The sequence below is a fragment of the Parus major genome, chromosome 1 (genome assembly GCF_001522545.3).
Source record: "Parus major isolate Abel chromosome 1, Parus_major1.1, whole genome shotgun sequence".
Lineage (NCBI taxonomy): Eukaryota > Metazoa > Chordata > Aves > Passeriformes > Paridae > Parus > Parus major.
This window is the reverse complement of record NC_031768.1, coordinates 81,054,733-81,075,731: the sequence shown is the minus strand read 5'-3', so window position 1 is coordinate 81,075,731 and position 20,999 is coordinate 81,054,733. Positions and strand designations below refer to the sequence as shown.

Below are 20,999 nucleotides of genomic sequence, written 5' to 3'. Positions count from 1 at the left end.
TCACTTAGTCTGTATGGGGAGGAAATGATCAAATCCAAGAATAAGACAGATTTCATATCATTTTGATGGATAATGCACAGGCCTGGTCAAGGTCAGTCAAAAATTATCTCATTTCTTTAGATAAGTACAAACCTGTCGTAAGTTTTGAGTTTGCTGTGAAATCTGCATCTCATGCACAAGTTTGGGGGTTTATTGTGAAATTTCAGCTGCAATCTCAGGGGTGCTGAAGAACCCTTCCAGAACCAACTACAGGTGTCCTCTGGAGTTTATCAAAATGCCTAAGGCTAAATTAAATCTGTTCAGACCCAAGGCAGTGTCCCTGTTTTAAAGCAAACCTCAAATATGAGGATCTAAACTGCATTGAGTCCAATGCAGATGTATTTAAAAGCTTCTGTTTATTACAGATGAAACTGGCAGCCAGATTTTCCTAGTCAGTAAATTATGGTAAGGTAAGCATATGCTCACAGCTTGATTTCAGATGTTTGCAAGCAGAAGGGGGATTCTGTTTGGGTCTTTTATGCCCTGTAAAACACCAAAGAAACAAAAAGTGTGTTCTTTGAAAGGAATTCCCCTTGTGCCAGCACAGGAGAAAGCATGAAGAAATTTCACTTTCTCAAGCCACCTTACAATTCCTGCTGGGAGGATTTAAAGCCAGGCAAACCTGGGAGTAATATGAGTTCTGTCTATGTCCATAACTGAAAGACTGAAGTGTCAGTCCTTTCTCACTGTGAGATGTTTTGCCTCTAACATAGTACATTGTATGCTGTTGCCTAGCAAGACCATGAACGTGCAACATATTGGTTTGATGCTTCTGAAAATGTTGATTTACATTTTTCTGTACAAATTTTGCAGAACCCATTTCCTGCACTGGATATGAGCACTTGCTGAAAACTAAAAAGCCCATCGGCAACATAGAGATTGGCTCATAAGAGCCAATGAATTAAGCATCATGCTTGGATCTCCAAAACGAGCACAATATTCCCCAAGGACAAATGGCAGTCCTCTTTCTGATAAACATCATAAAGAAAATATATCCCTCTTCATTGTGAAATTTTTCTGGAACTAACTACTGCTTGTCTCCAATCCCTTTTTTTTTTTCATTGAGATCCATGACATAACTCTCTGCCAGATTCCCACTCAGTGGAAAAGAATAAGGAATTACTTTGGATATGGAATGGCGAAATTGCTGAATGAAGTAAAGAAATAACATGATAGCAAATGTAAAAGGCTTAGATGCAAATGTGCAATGGGATTTGCCTCAGTGCAGGTGCCTTAGGAGCAGCTAAGCTAACACCCTGATCTGCACATTGACTGGGAGCATGCCCCATGGCTCAGTGCCTAAACCTACCCTCTTACTAATTTAAAGCCATTTCTCTTTATCCTGTTACTGCATGCCCTTGTAAAAAGTCCCTTTCCAGCATACTTGTAGTCTCCTGGATTCTGGAAGATCATAATAGTCTCCTTGGAGCCTTCTCTTCTCCAGGCTGAACAACCACAATCCTCTCAGCTTGTGTTCATAGCAGAGGTGCCCCAGACCTCTTTGTGGCCTCCTCTGGACTCACTCCAACAGGTCTACATCATTTTGCTAGGGTGCCCACAGATGGACACAGCACTCCTGTCCACCCTAGGTGCATCCAGACTGTTGCTGGTAATGGTCACTGATCAGTGCTAACTTCCAAAGGGAGCATGGCAACCATGTTGTGCTGCTGCCCTGTCAGAACTGATTTTGGTAACACAAACTGCTGACATTGTCCCTCTCAGTCTGACAAGGTTAAGAGGATGGGCTTCATGAAGAGTCACAACATCATTAATATAGGGGAAAAAAAAACAAAATTGAGGGGGAGAGGAAGGAAGGAAGGAAGGAAGGAAGGAAGGAAGGAAGGGGAGGGAGGGAGGGAGGGAGGGAAAGGAAAAAGCAGGAATCATGGTATCTATGAGTGACAGGTCAAACATTCAGATATATTTTGTTAAAACTACATTGTTGTAGTATACTCCTAATAAAAGCTGTTCTTCCCAACAGTCCCCCCTCCCACTCTCTCAGCAGAGGTGACAATGTATGACAGAATCATCTTGTGCACAGGGGCTATTCCAGCAGCCTCCGGTCTCAGCAAGCAGAATCTCAGAGCTTCCCAAACCTTCCAAAGAGACAGAAACCTTTTTTGTATGCTCTACACATATGATTTACACGTTCAGCTTCTCCAGATGGAAACAAAGATGGGAGGAGAAGTTGAAAGTCTTTATTGACTTGCCAGTATGTGAAAATTTAACCCTTTTAATAGCATCTTAATTGCTTTGCAATGGCTGCTTCAATCAGAGCTGCTGTGCTCTCTGTTGTAGCTATAGCAATGAATTACATTAGCGTTTCTTTCATCTTCTTCTAATTTTTTCTTCAAGCTGAGCCTGCAAGTGGGTGGATATACATTTATTACTGAATGCAGAAAAGACAGATATGGAGCTTTTGGTCTGATTCTGACTATGATGCTGAGTTACTGTCTAAAGCCAGGCAAATGATAAAACCTCTCTGTGCTGGATTTCCCCATTTGTAAAACAATAATAGGGCGGGGGCTAGTTTAGGTGTGGTGAACGAGGAGAATAACATATATCTCCTTTAGGATGATGCTGTATAATCTGATGTCTGAGAATCACTGTTCAAGAAATTTTTACCAATCCTTTGGTGGTGCATATGCAGATATGCTGGCAGATCACAGGAGAGTTAGGACTATTTACAGCAGCTGAAAATCTCTCTTGCTAAATGTTGTTGTCGTTTCATAATCAAGTGAATAGCAAAGAGCAGTCTGTAAATTTATGTGCAAACACCCATCTGTGCCAGAAGAAGAGGAAAGTAATTTCAGAGATGCAAATAAATCTGCCATGCAGCACCTGAACTGTATCAAATTACCGGCTATTGATACAGGAGTGGAAGATTTTGGGATTTTGCACAGAACATATAGAAGCATTCGGTGAAACATGTTCTTGTGTTGTAAATATAGTTATATCCCTTGCTTTGTCAGGAAGATTATGAAGACTATTAACAGTGGTGTTTACAGCATTAGCTCAGGAAGCTAAGAGGTTTCTCTGTTAAATTCCCTTCTCTGCTAAGGGTTTAGCAAGATCACTTAGTCTTTCTGTACTCTATTTTTCAGGTTAGAAATGCTGATAACAATGTAACATCGTGGATGTCAATAGGTTGTAATATATGGGATTGCACTAGGAATTGATTTTCTATTTAGTTCCAGATAATATATTTTCTTATTCAAACATTTATTATTTTAGCTGCGAGAATAGGTGTCATTAGGAATAGAAATACTGCACAAAGCAGCTTAGCTTTTGGAAATGCCTCAAGTAATGATTTATGCTAAGTGGAATAAAAAAGTGGCCACCTAGTTTTGGTGGCCTTCCTGCCATGTAGACACCTCACTGCACATTGGGCAGTGTGTTAAAGGTTGGTAAAGTCAGTATTTTAATTTCAAACAGTTTTTGATCAATGAATTTGAATGCTGTTTGTGAAATGCTTGTCTGATGTTTCACACTGTTGTGGCTGCCATTATTAAGAAAGCAAATTATTAAGAAGCAACCAAGCACAAAAATAAAACCTGTTAGGTTCTGTCCAAATTGCTGCTGGGATTAGTCTAGTGCAATGATTACTTCTGAAGTCTGGAATAATATCAGGGAAGCAAGCCTCACATATTCTTAAATATTTGTGATAGCCATAAACTTTCTTCTAAATGTTTGCATCTCCTGCTTCACTTCTAAGGACTTTCTTTATTTTCTAAAAGCATGAGGCTTTCACCAAGTCTTTCACAGCAATACTTGGCATTTGAATGACACCTTTCACTTTCAAGATATTGTGCAGATATTAAACAGTTTTCCTGAAACTAAGGCAAGAACTGAGAACTGAGAAAAAATAATAACTTGTCAATGGAAGTTTGGTGCATGTACCTTACGCCTTTGATAATCACGCCAATTCCTGTTGCTGTTTTTCTAATAAGGGAACTAAACTGACCAAATCATGTTTTCACCACATCTGTTAAACTGGTTAGTAGCAAGCTCTGTTCCCTATTCCAGTATTTTATCCACACACCATAGTAGTCCCTGAGTTTAGTGCATTTGTAACTTCAAAATGCATTCCCTACCCTGTGTAACCCAGGGTCCTGTTTGTGAAATGCACTGTCTGAAAGATACTGAACAGGAGTTTTCTGATGCTGGTGTGATCACAACATTGGTGGCAGCTCTAAAGTGGAAGTTAAATAATTGAAACTGATTTCCTTCATTATAAAATATTGACTGCCCCAATTCAAAAGTAGACTGAGTCAGCTGACTTGGAAAAAAAAGCCTTAATGACACAGGGAAAGCTCTTGGTTTTGTCCTATGGGATCCAAAAAAGGGCTTAACAGTGGATGCAGGCAGCTAACTAAGTATATAAAACACGCGAAAGAATGGTGCTTTAAGATGCACTTTGATAAGTTGTGGAGAAAAAAAAAGAATCTGTTAGTGTTCAAGACTGTTAGATAAATGTCATTAAAATGTTGTAAGGTTATTGAGATTATTATTCTTTAATACTGCAGTAAAAGACACTAAAAATTATTTACAGCTCAGTGCTATGAAGAACTGCCCAAGCAACCCATGAATAAGCAGCCTCATCCAGATGAAAGCATATAGTCATACTAGCAAGTTCAGAAAGCTCACTGGCTCTGCTGAGCAACCTCTCCACTATCTGCATTATTGTGCTTGTGTTCTGGGGAGATACCTCTAATTCATCACAGAGAGAGAAGCACTGTGACATGTTTTCTTGGTTTAGACCCTCTGGATCATTTGAATAACCCTGTTTCTATTAGACATCTCATTTTGGAAGAGTACGTGTCTGGTCCTGATCATGCTGATCCTTCTCTAGCTGAAATTACAGTGCTGATCTCTCAGAGAGGGCTATTAGGGGCTCTGTGCAAGGGTGGGTTTCTTGTAGGGCTGTGTTGCTTATATCCTCTTCTCAACTCATAATATTCAGCAAAGGTGCTGCTATTTTTTAACCTTTCTTCTGCTACTCTCCCTCACAAGGCAGAACCTATCTAAGGTGTCTAATGTACCCCTTAGTGTGTTATCCTGGTGAAGAAGCTTGAACACTTGTGTCTCAGCTACACTTTGCTGAGAGCTGACCTTGACTGTGACTAAAGTTTCAGTGCTTGCAGATGGTATCCTGTAAGACTTGGATGTCATGGTCTATAAACATGAAAGAGCAAATTAAAAAAGGCATCTTTTTGCATCTTCTCTGCCCAATTCCTTTACGAAACCAAAGGTCTGGCTGCATTCATTTTGTATCACTTCAGTTGATGCTCAACAGATGCAGAGGTGTTATTTTTATATACATCTTCAAAACCAAGCACAAACAGAACTGTGTGGTGTTCATCAGGTAGAAAATTAGAAATGACATGTCAGTCTCTTAAAAGGACCAGATTTTGCAATCCAAATTGCCCTCAAATCCTGAGGTGGTAGGGATGAGTGTGCCCAGGTCTCTCTATAGCCCAAAGTAGTCAACAATGCCTGAAGATGTCCATGTACTTATAGCTGGGCCAACAGCCAACCAAAAAAAGTATGTTTTAAGGAGCCAGAAATGTTATCAAAGTTGTAAGCTCAAATACAGCTGTTACCAAGACCTGGCTCTTAGTTTGAAATGTTTAGGAAAGATCACTGAAGTCAGCTCTCATGTCATTTTCATTTGCTAATGGAGTAATCAACATCTGTAGAGCATCAGCCACAAAATCTTTCATTCAGTGAAAAGTGTGCTCAAAAAGTCTCTTGTCTGAGATCTATAATCTCATTTTAATTAGCAATGCACATGATTACTCCAATCAAAGCAAGTCAGTGGCAAACATTGCCATCTGCATTCATCGTTAACATCAGCCAGCACGATGACTGACTCACTTTAAGTCAATATGTGGGCTCTGAGGTGCAGATGTCTGTTCAAGGACAAAGAATATTGTCCTACTTTCTACTCCCTAACTTTTGAAAGACAACCTTTATCTTACAACTTGCCAAATACGGAGAATTTCCAGGTTGGCATCAGGGAATGTTTTGCATCAGGGATGTGAGAATCTTGCTTATTCTCTGTAACAGAAGATATTGTCCCTTGTTTTGAGTGACTTAATTTTGCCTGGAATCAGGATTGCATGATGTCTTGCCCAGTATCCAGCATGGCCAACTGTGTGGTTAGGGGTTTTGAGCTGTTGAGCAGCTTCCCTGGCAAGGTGCACAATTAATCAGTGAATTTCTGAGGCTGTTCAATATGGTGCTGAAACTCTGACCGCTGCCTGCTGCCAAGGGCAATGCTCACAGGATGATGTGTGTCTGTTTGTGCTTGCACTGCCATCTTCCAGGGATCTAGTGTCATCAATTGGTCAAGAAGAGGTGTCTAATGGCACTTAACTGCTTCTGGATTTATGAGCTTCTTCATCAGATATACTTACAGAAAGCTGTACTTGAGAAGCAGCAAATGACCTGGTACCAGTAACAGTCCTTTATGAATATAAATATTTAATAAGATATATTCAGGTTTTTAAAATAACTTTTCCACCGCTAAGCCATTAAATTTTTCCAAAGGGTACTTGCATTCCAAGAACATTACCAAAAAAGGCACAAGCATAAGTAAGATTATGGATTATGTAAAATTCAGCAGTCTTCATCCTCAGAGAAGGGAATTATCTGGGCATTTCTGAAGATGTTAGTACAAGACTTTAAACTCTTTAAAAGAAGACATATTTCAAATAGCATTTTTCCTCCTCCTGAACCAGACTTTCCATGTACAGTTGGTGCTTATGAGAGCTTTAAATTATTTTGGTTGCATAGTCACAATTCTGATAACTTCTTTTAAGGTTCTCCTCATTATGAGAAGTAGCTTTGAGTGTCTTATATCTACCCATAAAACAGCTACAGTCATTCTTTGCAAGTACGCGAGGATGCACAGCAATTAATTACACCAAATCCTTCTCACAAAAGTGTTTTCCAGTGAAAAGATTGTCATGGTTTTCTTTCTGACAGTGAAAGAGTAAGAATTATTGGACTTTTACTCTTGGGATTTTACTGGTGTAACATTTCTGCAGCTAGGATTATGATCATATTATTTTCTCTACAGGAAATAAACATCAGTTCTTGACAGGCATGGTCTTTAAACAATATTTTACACGGGAAAAATACAGCCAAATCCCTTTTTTTCCTGTAAGAAACCAAGATCTGTATTTTCATCTAGATGACTTCAATGAGTGACCTGCACTTGGTCGGATTCATATGCAGGGTCTTACTCTCAAAAAGTGGGGTACATCTACCCTGGTGTAGGTGCCAGGCAGAGGACTGGAAGGCATAGGCTGAAAATTGGTATGAGATTTTACCATTCACTTTCTCTTACAGAAAAAAAAAAAAAGGCTTCTGTAACGACTAACTTCACAGTGGAAAGAGATTTCCTCTGAGTAAGACCTTTCCATTTGGAAAATACGATTAATTGTTCAGAAGTAAACGTACCCAGACTGATCTAATCACCTGTCTTCATATCTTTATTTCCTTTCACAGAGCCATGTTTGACTATGACAAGAGCAAAGACAGTGGCCTCCCAAGCCAAGGACTCAGTTTCAAGTATGGAGACATCCTTCACGTCATCAACGCCTCAGATGATGAATGGTGGCAGGCTAGGAGGGTCACTCTGGAGGGGGACAGTGAGGAGATGGGAGTTATACCCAGCAAGAGGAGGTGAGTGCTGCCTTCTTCTTCTTTTTCTTACCTCCTTGCTCATTATCTTAAAATAGTTCATTTGTTTTCCAAAGAACAGGTGCATCAATCTGAAAATCCGTACTGAGAAACTAGGGGAAGTAAAGGAAAATCCCACAGGTTTTCAAGAGTTGGAAGGCACAATTTTTGGTGTGAGATTTAAAACATTCAGGCTGTTTATAACTGTACTGTAAAGAAACTCAGAAGGTGACTCAATTACTAGTGACTTTATAAAGAAAGGGGAGAAGAAGGAGATATCACCATCTACTAAAGACCTTTAGCCAAAAAAAAATATATATTATAACCAGAATAACCAGAACCTGAGTCTGGGAATTCACTCTCAATTTGAAATGGAGCACATGTTTTAATGTCAGGGTGATTAACCATTGCATCAAACTACTGAAGGATGTAATGAGTGTCTTGACATTTTCAAATCAAGACTGTATGTCTTTCTTTTGAGAGGGTAATAGAATTAAACTTCTCAGCCTGTGTGATATAAAATATGGTGCTAAATTATAAAATGGTCATCTTTGGCTTTGAAATCTGTTAATTTAATCTCTGCCTGCCTGGAAACTGATGTGTAATCAATATCACAGTAAATTTTTCATATCATGTAAATGAAGGAATTTTCATCTGCTCTCCAAGCTAAATCTGAATCTTTGTGTGTCTGTGATGGATTTGTGGTGACTGTCAAGAGAGAGAATAGATAACTGAATCTCTATCATTGTTTGTATTGTTTATTCCATCTAGATGCTTTTGTGAAATCAGCCACAAGTCTCTGATAATATCAGAACTAGCACACAAACCAGTATTACTTCCTGGCTCTGTTGATAGTTGCTATAGAAAGGTCATAAACTGAAAGGGTAGGAGGAAAATGAAATCTGTCAAAACATATTACATTTCTCTTTGCAGCAATGCCGTCATACTGAGTATAAACTTTCTATTCCTGGCTATTTCAGCTTTAGCACTAGTATAAAAATTAACATGACCATTTTTTATAGTGGGGAAATGGAATGCTTGATGCTCCCTTGAGCATCTGCTGCTGTTTCAAAAGAATTGGCCAAGGAACCAATAGAGCTTATGGTACTCGTTGTTCAAAATCATGTAAAAGCAAACTAAAAATCAAATACCTTTGTTGACATGAGCCCTGAAAGGACCTTAATTTCTCTAATGATCATGTTTGAATAGCATCCACACCTGGTTTTTCAGCAAAGAGCAATTTTGGAATTGTATAATAGATAGAAATAAAAGGTTAGGTTATAAGTTTCAAGATGGAAAATGAGCCCATTAACCAGACTTAGTCTCTAGATATTGAAAAAGGAATACTTTCCTGCTATTCATTGCCACAGTAAATACTGCTGTAATTACATAATTGGACCATACATGGAAAGAGAGAGGAGTTTATTTAATGTTAAGGAAAGTATGTGCACAAAGCTCACTCCTGTGTGGTGCCTACTATGAAAAGGTGTAAAAAGCTGTCATATATAATAAAACAACTATGGAGGAAAAAAGGACAAAGAAAAGCAGCTAATTGAGATGTGGAATTGTATCTCCTATAAAGTGGAAAAGAGTGTGTGCCTAAAGCTTATTGGTTACCTACACAGTGGTGTTTTCAAGGGCAAAAGGTGGAGTTTCTCTAGTCAAGGTCAGACATATAATAGAGCCTAGGAATAAGATGTGACTTAGGAAACACTGGGAGAAAACAGAATTTAAAAAAAAAAAAAATTAAAGAAGGAGACTATATGAAAATAGGTTGCTTAGCACCTAAAAATAAGAGTCTTGAATTTTAAAAGATGCAGGTATAGTTACCATGCTCTCCATTTGTCATCCTTATTCTTCACTAGTGAAGCTGAGAGGCCTGGAAAAATCTAAGGCATCTGATTTCTGTCTGCATTAATGTAATGATACACCTGAGCTGGAGTGGGAGGAGGTTGCTGTTAGTTCATAAAAGGTTTCAGTTGTACAAGGTTATTTTTTCCAAAGCACTGAAAAGTGAGTATTGTTTCCTTTCTGTGGATTCTGGATGATTGCTCGGCGCCTGAGACTGATGTGCTCTTGCCAGCATCTTCTGTGGTCATTTACACCACCCAAGGGGAGGATGAGCAATCAGTGCACACAGGGCTGAGTTACAGAGAATAAAGCTAATCATACTAGCCAGATTGTGCTAATTCAGAGTTAAATTTCCTCTGCAGGTGTGGATTATTGACTGTAAAGGATTAATCTAAAACAGATTAGTCCTGGGATTCATTTGACCAAATATAGGCAGTTACAGCATGGAAATCCTCATTTAAGCTGTTGGCTCCAAGATGCCATATGAGATGTCTCTTATAATTTATATGAGGTTATTTCTATAGGCATTGTTTTGTATATAATACAGCACATGCTATATGTAGCAGTAAAATATTGTGGTAGAAAGAAAGGAAGGAAGATAAGAACATCTGTAGCTTGTTTGTTGGGCTTGTCTTGCAAGCCATTGTGTTGTAAATTGAAGGATTTTATCTTTGTCTTAGGTTTATGTTTTTCTGTAGTACTGTAGCTTTATTTTTTGCACTTTAGGTCAGTGAGAGGCCATACAGATCCAGATTAGTGCCACGTTGAGTCTTTTAGCTGTCTGCTTTACTTTTTTCCTACTTCCCTTAACGTATGTCCAGCAACGGCTAAGATACAATTCCTGCATTTCCCACAAATGAAATCATTATGGAATAGCTCTGAAAAACCAGTGACCACTTCAATTATTAATTAATCATCATTTCAGGCCAAATTTCTCTTGGTTCCACATTTGCCCAAGAGATTTATCCAAGCTATGTTTAAGGTGACAGCACAATTATATCAGGCAGGGTGTCTAAGGTGAGGGGACGCAAGCACCATCCCTGTACCAGTGCCTCAGGCAGCCTGCAGTTTTGCCTGGGCATTATTGTTATGTGTGTGAAGTGCTCCCATATCATAAAAATTTGTTATTTATACTAGAATGACCAACCAAATTAGATTTACACTGGGTTTTTTTTTACATTTGGTTAGATAGATAGATATAGATTAGAGTTACCACATAATCTGTGCTTTTGATCATGAGAATTTTTATTTGCTTCATTTCCCTTCTTATTATCCATGCTAAAAAAACAATCAGCTTCCTATAAAAGGGCAGCAGCAAGCTGAGCAGCCCATGTCCAAGATTCCTTCCGTATGGCAACACTTGCATTAGTTAAAGGGAATGAACAAAATGCGTGAAACCCATATGCACATGTATTTCATTCCTAGACAGATGCTGTAATTCAACAGTAAATAGATTTAATTTCCTCTAGCATTGATTTTGCACCTCCAGCTCTTTTCAATTTTTCCTTGCTGAATCTCTGCACGGGGACAAGCTCCGACATTGCAAGCCCTCCACAACAGCAGCCTCCCACCTCACGAATGTCAAACCTCAGTATTTTCTGTGGTGTGTGTATATCTGCCTGACTTGAGTCCATGGGTCTGGAATGCAGCCTGAGATTTCAAACAGATTGCCCCAGAATGGCTGAGCATAAATTCTCACCACTTTTACTGCTGCTCCCTCTGCACAGCCAACAAAGATTTGGCCTTAAAACACTGAAATAATTACACTGATCTTTCTGTTGTCCTTCAGACGTGCAGTAACAAAGCTGCTGTCAGACTGGACATCATTCTGATACCCATTTTCAGGTAGTTTATGTACATCTGACTGTCAAATGTTATGCAACTTGTATCTGTTATTACCATCCATAATAATACCAGCCTGATACTTGTGTTCTCAAATAGACAACATTCTCCCCACACGTACATGTAGCCATGCTCTCCTGTCAGAGCAAAGTGGGGGGAAAAGTACATAAAATCAATGTTTCACAAACATTTAAGGACAAGGAACAAGAGGTTTTCCCAGCACAGAAGTCCCTGTGGGTGAAAAGCCAGCTTAAATTTGTTGTTCTGCTCAGCTTGGCAGAAGGGCATGTTTATCCACTCAAATGATTTTTATTTTTAATGGTTTCCTATAAATTGTCTACCTTTCTAAATGTCAGTTAAAATTAACATTTTAATCCCTAGATGATAAAACTTTTTAACATGGCATAATCAGGTAATCTTTGTCTAAAATAATTTATCTGTCTATGCTCACTAATCTAATTGGAAAAATTTAATATGGAATGAAATTTGAATGTTTGTGTAGGTATAAACTTCTTCCTGTGCTCCTGCAATGATGTGAAACTTCTGTGCTGAAGGAAAACAGCTGTTGGTTTTTAAACAGAATAAGGCTGTGCTACAGTTTTATGAGAAGTCACTTCCTAATGTCATTAGGTCCACTCTGCATAAATATTGACCAGGTGCTGAGCTGCTTTCTATAAGCAAGCCACTGCAGATGGAGAGCCGAACCTGAGCATGTTCTCTCCTACTGAAAGATGCATGTTTGGTGCAAAAATGCTTCTTCAGGAATGCTCCAAAATAATTTTGAGAATGGGAATCTCTTCCCGTGGTAAGCTCAGATCTCACATCTTACAGAGGATGGAAGCAATAAAAAGCTATGAACTGAGACTACATATTTGAACTATAAATAGTGCATACATATTTTCACTTATCTTTCACTTGATAGGCAGGCAAAACAAATATAGTGCAGGTGACCAGGAAATGGTGAAGAAGGACAAGACATAGCAAGGTCTTTCAAGTATCCATTTTACATTACTTTCTTCTATTTGTTCACTCACTACAGTACTCATGCTGGATTTGGAAACATCTTTTGTCCTACAGAACACTTCAGTGCCAAATCTGTGCAAATTAGGCTACTGTTACCATTTTATTTCATTCTAGAAATGTTTGAAATTTGCATCTGTGTTCTACAACAGCGATGAACGCTGTTATTGAAGATTAAAGCATTTCTCACTTGATATTCTACCTCACCGCTGTGAAGACTGATTAGTGCTTTTAGGAAGGCACTGACGAAACTCCCAGTGGTCCAGCAGTGTTTGATCACAGTTCATGTCTTGTTGAGTTACACTTGATTTTTTTCTTGTTTGTAGCACTTATGAAGAACTGAAAGTCTCATTTTAAAAAATCTCACAGGCCCTTTTTAAATAGCTGTGTCTGCCCAGAAACACAAAAGCAGACAGACATTGCAGTGCAGTGAGTGTTGCATCCCGTTAAGTTCCTCAGAAGAGTAAGAAGAGAACAGTATCCTGAAGAACTGAAATCTTTTACTAGTGAGGGAACACTGAAGGTTGAAGTATATTTTCAATGCACTGCTCCAATTCCCTAGCTTTACATGGGAAGAAAAGTGAATCCTGACCATTTCTGAAATAAAAGGGTCCAAGAGGTATCTACCACCAGAAATGTTTTCAAGAGAAGGTATACATATATATATATAGTATACATATATATATACATATATCTATATACATATATCTGTACATACATACAGAGTACACTCAACTGTCCCAGATCTCAGACGATTTTAGATAAGTGCACAGAAGTGTTTTTTGCACACAGCTGTACTTGGAGAGTGGGTGGGAAGGTGGAGGTGAAATCCCCGTAAGTTGTGCTAGGGTGACACTGTCCCCACATAGGACTCAGAGCTTCTCAGCTCCAGTCATGTTTGAATGCTGGATATAGGTTTCTCTGAACATTTCTTGAAACCTCTTTGAGTTTCAGTGACCACCCAGGCACTTTTGAAAATGGGATTGATCAATGAAGTTGTTCTGGAAACCATAGCCATGCTTTCCTTATCCCTTAGGAAAAAGGATATGCCTGCTTTATCAGGCAAATATATCATTAGAAAGGGTCATGGCAGCAATTTGTACATCAGGCAAGTCAGGGTTGCAAGTCTGGGCCCTGCAAACCTGGGAGATAGGAATCCTCCACTTCATGTTTTGCACAACTCCCCATAATCCTGCTTAGTCCAGCAGTGGTGATACAAACCTGGTTACCATGTTAAGTGAAACATTTATTTCTTTAAAAGCTATTTCTTCAGCTGAGGGATCAAAATGTTCAAATGATGGTCAGCTGCTGTCAGCTAAACCAATGTAAGGAATTCCATATGCTCTTTAGACATTCACAGTGTCAGCTGCTGCAAATAACCCTCTGGACCTAAACTCCTTTCTTCTTGGGGAAAAAAAAAAAGTCAAGTTTATTTTTCCTTAAATATAAAAATTACAAACCTGCAAAAAAGTGGTAAAAGTGTTTGAATTAGTGTTCTTTTAAAAAATGCCTTTTCTAAGAGCTGGATCAACAAATCTAAAAGAATAGAGATTCACCAGTTTAGTTCCCTTTTTAGCTCTCTCTATGGCAAAAACGTCCCAGTAGCTCAGATGAGAAATTCTAAGAACATCTTAGTTCACCTAAGTCTTGCACTCTGACTGTTTCAACAAAGACTAAATCTTTGGAGAGCCAAAGCTAAATTCCAAGAGTTCTCTGGAGCACGTAAAACTAAAGCTTGTCAGAAATTTAGGTTCATTACTTCAGGAAAAAGAGGTATATTCCTAACACCAGAGCAACTCACTGCCACAGTGCAAATTCCAGACCAAAGACAAAGGTAGTAGAGCACCTGAGCTGAAGAACTTTAAGATTATATTATAGATTGGGCAAACCCATTTATTTTGTCCTTGCCTTTTTCTAACAGCTGACCCATTTTACTGACAGTTCAGGCAGCAACAGTAATGTAGTCAGCCTGACACAGAACATTTCTGCTTGTAATTTTACATTTCAGCTAAATTATAAGTAACTGAGAACAGTTTTCTTGTGGAAGGTGTCACTCAGATTCTAATGGGAGGCAACACTGTGTGCTACTGTATTGTGTGATACAGTGCCAGATGATGAAATATTTGGCATATTCAGTAGGCATACTGAGCATATATGGACATTGTTGTTATGTTTGCTAGAAGGACTAATGGCACTTAATGGCATTACTTAAATACTTCTCAATGCAGAAGGTTTCTGCAGCTCCTCATCTGTCTAGAGTCTGCCTCTAGAAAGCAGTGATGCCTCCATGGCTACTCTGCAATTATGACAAACTTCGTAAATAAGATACACTCTTTAGGGTTAATTTCTAAATTTCTTTATGCAGTGAATAAGAAATTAAGTTAAAAACAGATGTAGGAAGTCAGGCAGGGCTGGAATGAGTTTAAATGTTAACACAGATTAATAAGTAGAATATTGTGTTCATTTGTGCTAATTATTTCCTCAGAAGGCATCCATCCTATTTAGGCAATTACACAGCCTCAAGTCTTCATTTCTTACCGGTACTACCAAGGGACTTCATCTGCTAGCTCAAGTTTCCGACTGTTCATGTGTTTTTAATAACATAGATTTAGTTTGAAAGATGCACTTGAGCTGTTTCCATGTGAATATTCCACACTTACAGTGAAATGCATTTAATCTAAATTTAAACTGTAGCTATAGTAACCAACATTCACTGTGTTTCAGGAAGGCACATATAAGCCTACTCAGACAGAAGGAAACATGTTGTGTTAATTATCATTCTATCAAAACACTAGAGTTTGTATTTTGGAAAATAATTATCAGAAATTATGAAATCCTACTACCCAGGCTTAGAAAGCAAGAGATTTGCAGGAATGTATTCTAATGTCTCTTACAAGCTGGCTTTGTGGGATTTGATGGAGATTTCCTAAGTCTTACACAAATAGGGTTAGTGTTTGAGTTTCAGGTAGATGATCAGATTTTTTTTTTTACTGGAGCCAGTCAGTGATAGATTCTGTAGATGATTTTGCAAAGGAAGGAAACATCATTTACACAGTAAAGTCCATATTAATCAAGGTGAATAAGGACATGTCCTTGTTTCATTCCTCTGACCATAGAACTCTAAATGTCATCTGATTTTTGAACAACTTAAATCAGAGAGTAAATCTGTCTCCAGCATGCTTTTCCCAGACTCTTTTGTCTTTTAAGAGGCTGTGCTGTTCTGCTGGTGTAGGACAGCCAAGACTCCTCAAACCCAGTCCCAGTTTGCCAGAAAATTGCTTTCTGGCTGAGGAAGTGCCCTCTCCTTTTCAATGTATGAAATTTGCTTTAAATGTTTACTTTAGGTATAGCAAGCTGCCAGAGGTCTTGGGAGAGCAGGTATCAAATGTTTCATACAAAATTCTGCTATAATAAACGTGTGCTTCTTCATTTGTGTTTTCTTTTCCCCAGAGTTGAAAGAAAGGAGCGTGCACGTTTGAAGACGGTGAAATTCAACGCAAAACCCGGTGTAATTGATGCAAAAGGGGTACGTATATAGTGAAACCTTTTGAAATTGTACTTTACAATTGTTTTATCCAGAGTAGAAAAAATTTTAGCAACATAAGAAATATTTAGGTTTTTGCAACCAAGACCTGCAGCATAGTGAAATGTAGATCAGAGATTAGTATTATATAATCTTTGAAATAATTAAATATTCTTTTTATAATAATACTGAATGACAGCACCTCCTAAGGGGAAGATACTAAGAAAATAAAGAGCATTCCGTGATAGCTGTGATTTTAGTTAAATGATGGAGAGAGAAGAAAAGACTTTAAACATGAATGCAGATGGATAGCAGTTTAATGAAACAGGACCAGAAGCGTAAATTCCTTGGCTTCAAAAGGTAAATCACAAACCAAAGGCTGTAAGTTAAGGAGTCCTGGACAGAAAAAAACAGGTTTTGGGTGTTCTGCTTTGACAGTTGTGACAGACATTGAACACAGGTGTGTTTCACCCCAGACACAGTGGCCAAACAACACAAAACATGCAAGTTCTGTTCCACCAGCACTGCCTGGACAGAACAGCATTCCTGCTGTTGCCGCTTCACAGAGCTGCTTTATTGTGCCCAAGTCAGCAGTTCTCATTAGCCTGATGGCTACTATCCTGTCTGGTGCCATCTGGCTGGCAAGTATTACAGCATGACAAATGCCCACAGTCCTGGCTGTTAAGGTGTATTTTTCTGCTGAAGTGTAGCTTGCAGTTGTAGCAGTAGTGAATACTTGACATTTGCAGGGATTTATTTTTGAAACCCGTCCAGTTGGCATGTTTGGAATTTACAAATGAGGGCTTCTGTGAGCAAACTAGGAGACAGAGATTCAGCAGCCATGAGGGAAAAGTCCTGCTTGGCTGCAGAAAACAGAGCAGGGCCAAAACTGTGTGATGAGTGGACATGGCCATAGGTAGGACCTAGCAAGGGAAATTACTAAGTGGCTCAGCAGGTCCCTTCCAAACCTGCTGTTCCTGTGGTCTTCTGCCTAGTTTGAAATTCTCATTCTTAATCTCTTCTTCCTTCAGTTTCCCTCCATAATGGTAATACTAATAATTCCCTTATTCTGTCCTTTCAGACAGATTAGCAGGGTAAGAAATTCCTCTTCCTGTGGACACACAGTTTCTAGCTCAGGGGTTCCCAAGTCTCCACATGCCAGCAAAACAGTATTTCACACTTGCAAATACTTCCCTGTTACTGCTCTACCAAACAATTCCTGAATTCAGTGCAAATGCAGAATATTGTACTGACTGAAGCAAGTTTTCCAGACTTATATAGGCACATGGAACTCTACATTATTTGCACTTGCAGATAACTCAGCAAAATATATAGAATAAAATACACTAAGACTGATTCATCTCATAGCATTTCTTCAGAAGACAGAATTCCATTTTTTGTTTGAGATGACCACTCTCTGCAACCCTGTATATTAATGTTGCCACTTATTTTGAGAGATAAGTTTTATATTGTCAATGAAATCACTTCTTAAATGTCTTTTTCCCATATATAATCAAAGCCGCAGGGGAATAATTCTTTCATATAACTAATGGTCCCTTTTCAAGTGATTCTGTCAAGAACTTAATTATCTCTTGATTCCCCAAATTGTTTTTCCATTTTTGTCATCAGTGTAACATTAATCTTCCAGCCACTCAACATCAGTGTTTGATTCAGTGTTTAGGAAATTGTGTAGTTACATAGCAATACCACTGCAGCCTTCTGGGACCAGACCTTCCACATGAAGTGAGATATTTGAGTACACATATATATGTGGATTTTAGGTGTCACTATTTCCATTTGGTCTTTCAGTGTCCAAAAAGAAGTGGTGTAAAATGTCTAAGAGTCCACGCTTTACTTTTTTTTACTTCTTTTTTTTTTTCCCAACTTCGGAAACAAAACAGGAAAACAGGGCTGCAATAGGCCCAGGAAAATGCTTTTGTTTCAAAGTCAAGCTGAAATTCAGGCATGAGCTTATGTGGGTCTGTGGCACCTTTGGCTCATACATTCATGACTGTGCAGGCAAGTGTAAAGGTCTTAGTTTACTCTGAAGATGAAACTGAGAGAAATCTTTTCATGGAATATTTCTATATTTGGGAAGGAGATGTGCGTGGAAGCATTTAAAAAAACTTTAAAAAAACCAAAAAAAACCAAAAAAACAGAACCTTAACTGAATACAGAGAATCCTTGGTAAATGTGTACCTTACTGCAATTTTACCTGAATCATCTCACTAGCCCTGACTCCTTCCTTCCCCTGTAGAAACAATGTCCAAGGGTTAATAACCCACAGCAAAGGTTTCTTAATAATACCAAAATTTCTTTGGGATAACTATGATTTTAAAGTAGAAACTGTCTAGTTATTCTGTGGGTTTATAAAGTCTTACGCATTTTCATCTGTTTATACCTCATTTTTAATCCCATATCTGGAGATAAGATGCAAAGTGTTACAGATAGGGTGACATTTGTAGTTGATCAGCTCCTTGTGTCTCACTGAAGAAGTCTTTAAGAATACTCAGCAATATAGTTGACAAACTTTTTTGTAGGAAGAGCTAAAGGATAGTCTTTCCAAAGACCCAAAGTTCCTCTTTTTCAGGCCAAACTTGTGTGTTGCTTCATCTATGTAATTTGTTCAGTACTTTTTAAAAATGTGATTTAGAATATTTATATGACTTTAGATTTGTTTCATTGGACTCCTCCAATCTATGCCTTGTGAAATTAAAGTCTACAAAATCAGGATGGATACAGAAACAGGGAATGTGAATCAAAATTAGGGAGCTCTAGGGAAACCTTCTCATCTCAAGTTTAAATAAGGCCACAAATAGTACCTTCCTGTGCAATTCATAATTAAATTCCCATGCTCATTATTACAGGATATTGCATAAAAAATAAGTAAGTTGGAAAGAATTTAGGTAGGTTAGAAAGTAGACAAACTAATTACAACTTTAAAACTTTCATCATGTAATTCAGAACATATTAATTGTTGATTTTAAGAAGAGATGTTATAAAAGGGAAAGGATCATATTACTTCCACTTTTCCTTTTAAACATGTGTTATTGGACAGTGCCAAAAAGCTAATTGGCTAACTGGATCTCTGGCCTAAACCATTAGGGCTACTTTTCTTTCATGTTCTGTTCATTCTGACCCAAAGAAATTTTATTTGTTCAGGCTCAGAGACATCACCAAGATCCAGGCCGCATTAACACTTTTAAAGATATCAGACCAGTTTGAGATGGTAACATCTATGTAGTAAGGAAAAGAATACAAATATGGGTTTAAACAGCTTTCCTTCACCAAGCACAGATTGTGCTTCTATTGTGTTGACCAAGTTCAGCCTCCATCTTCATTCTTATAACTGTTGTAGTAAACTTCAGCATTTTTTCTAATGGTTACTGAAGGTGGCTGATGCATCAAATCCACCACTACACTGCTTTGGCCCTACAGCCACTCTCTGCTGCAGCAAAGGACAGGGTTTCCAGGACACTGGAAACATTAAAAATAAAAATAATAAAAATTAAAAATAAATTAAGATAACACAGTTATGATTTCCTAAGCATTTGCTTTCTCAGTCTTTGGGGCTCACTGGTCTGTGGATAATCAATGGGAAATGAAGCAGCCCAAAGGTTTATGTCTGATATTTTTGCTGGAGGAAGCCAAAAAAGTTATGTAAGCAAAAACTTGATTAAAAAGTATGTTTTGTGCTATGTTGAACTCAAGATCATATCCCAAGTATCGTCTGATGCTCACCTTTGCACCAAAAGGAGCAAAGCATGTGAGTAGCTGTGAACAGGGTTATGTATCTACCAAAACAGCGTACCAAGTTCTTGTAACTCACTCTATCACAGGCTTCAGACTGAACAAAAATAGCCTTTCCTTTTCTAATCCTAAAACCCACAGTTGTTGAGGGCTTTTCAGATTTTTTAGTGAATCAAACAAAGTGTCAAGTGACAGAAATATTGCAGGGGGGAAATAGAGATTAGCCAGTAATCTACTTTTTTCTTAACTGTTGTAATTACAACAGGTCTTTCAGGAGACAAAAATAGCACCTTTTGCTTTTCTCCCTGTCAGATCACATACACTTCCTTAACTGTCTCTTCAAAATATTCTGCAGTTGAAATCATAGCTCTTGGAAAGGTGTTTTAGAAACACTTCAGTTTTTCTAATATTTATGGGTGTTGTCTGTTTCCAGAGATGTGTTGAAATATCAAGAAACATGTAGATAAAACTTAATTTTATACAGAGAACTGGTTTTTTATATCACATTCATTTCACTCCTTATCTGGCCAGTGACTCCAGAATATTGCCTTATGTACAAATACTCTATTTCATTTCCCAATGAAACAAAAGTGATGTCACCCACAATCCCATTTTTAATGTGTGCGTCAGGGTGTGGGGAGCTATTCAGCGCATGGGAAGCATTCCCAGATGGGTGCCTGCCCTAGTGAGGCTCAGCAGGGTGCTGAACAGGGATAAGGTGCCTGCCAAGAAAAGGGACTGCCCCATCCCTCCAAAACCCTTTCCAGCTCTGCTGCTCTTCAGCAGTGCAGGTCCTGGGCTGTGACCCACACCACACTGCTCCATCACTACCCATTAGGGTTTTTTTCTGTTCACTTAGCTTGTCAGCCACGGTTCTTTTCAGATTCCAGTCAGATCACCTACATCACACTCAGCTGGCCTCTTCAGTTGCCTCCAAATGAATTTATTATGGCAGTCAGAAGTTTGATTACATTTAATAATATTTCTTACGTGCAGATTCTGTTTACAGATCCCACAGATGCCTGAAATGTAGGGTCATATTCTTGCTTTATTGTCATTTTAGCAACATTGCACTGAGGCATGAAAGAAAAAAGCGAAACCTGACTGAGATAGCAAATTTGGTATTGTGGGTAAACAAAACCCTCTGCATATTTAATGCACCTCTCCTCCAAGTGTCAAAAATCCAGTGACAGACAGAACTTGATACAGAGGACACCTTTTGACAGTTTATTAAGTATTTGAAGGAAGGCAGGGGAGAAAGCCAAACAAATAAACCCACATGTTT

The 20,999-nt window shown here is 38.4% G+C and overlaps 1 protein-coding gene across 21 annotated transcripts in view; it reads left to right on the top strand.

Moving 5' to 3' along the window:
• DLG2 (discs large MAGUK scaffold protein 2) overlaps window positions 1-20,999 on the top strand; it is a 986,158-nt gene that overhangs the window by 927,603 nt on the left and 37,556 nt on the right. For all 21 annotated transcript variants that reach the window (XM_033516385.1, XM_033516379.1, XM_033516378.1 and 18 more), the window contains 2 exons: window positions 7,555-7,731; window positions 15,892-15,967. In XM_033516385.1, the coding sequence (XP_033372276.1) occupies window positions 7,555-7,731; window positions 15,892-15,967 (253 nt within the window). The remainder of the gene's footprint in view (window positions 1-7,554; window positions 7,732-15,891; window positions 15,968-20,999) is intronic.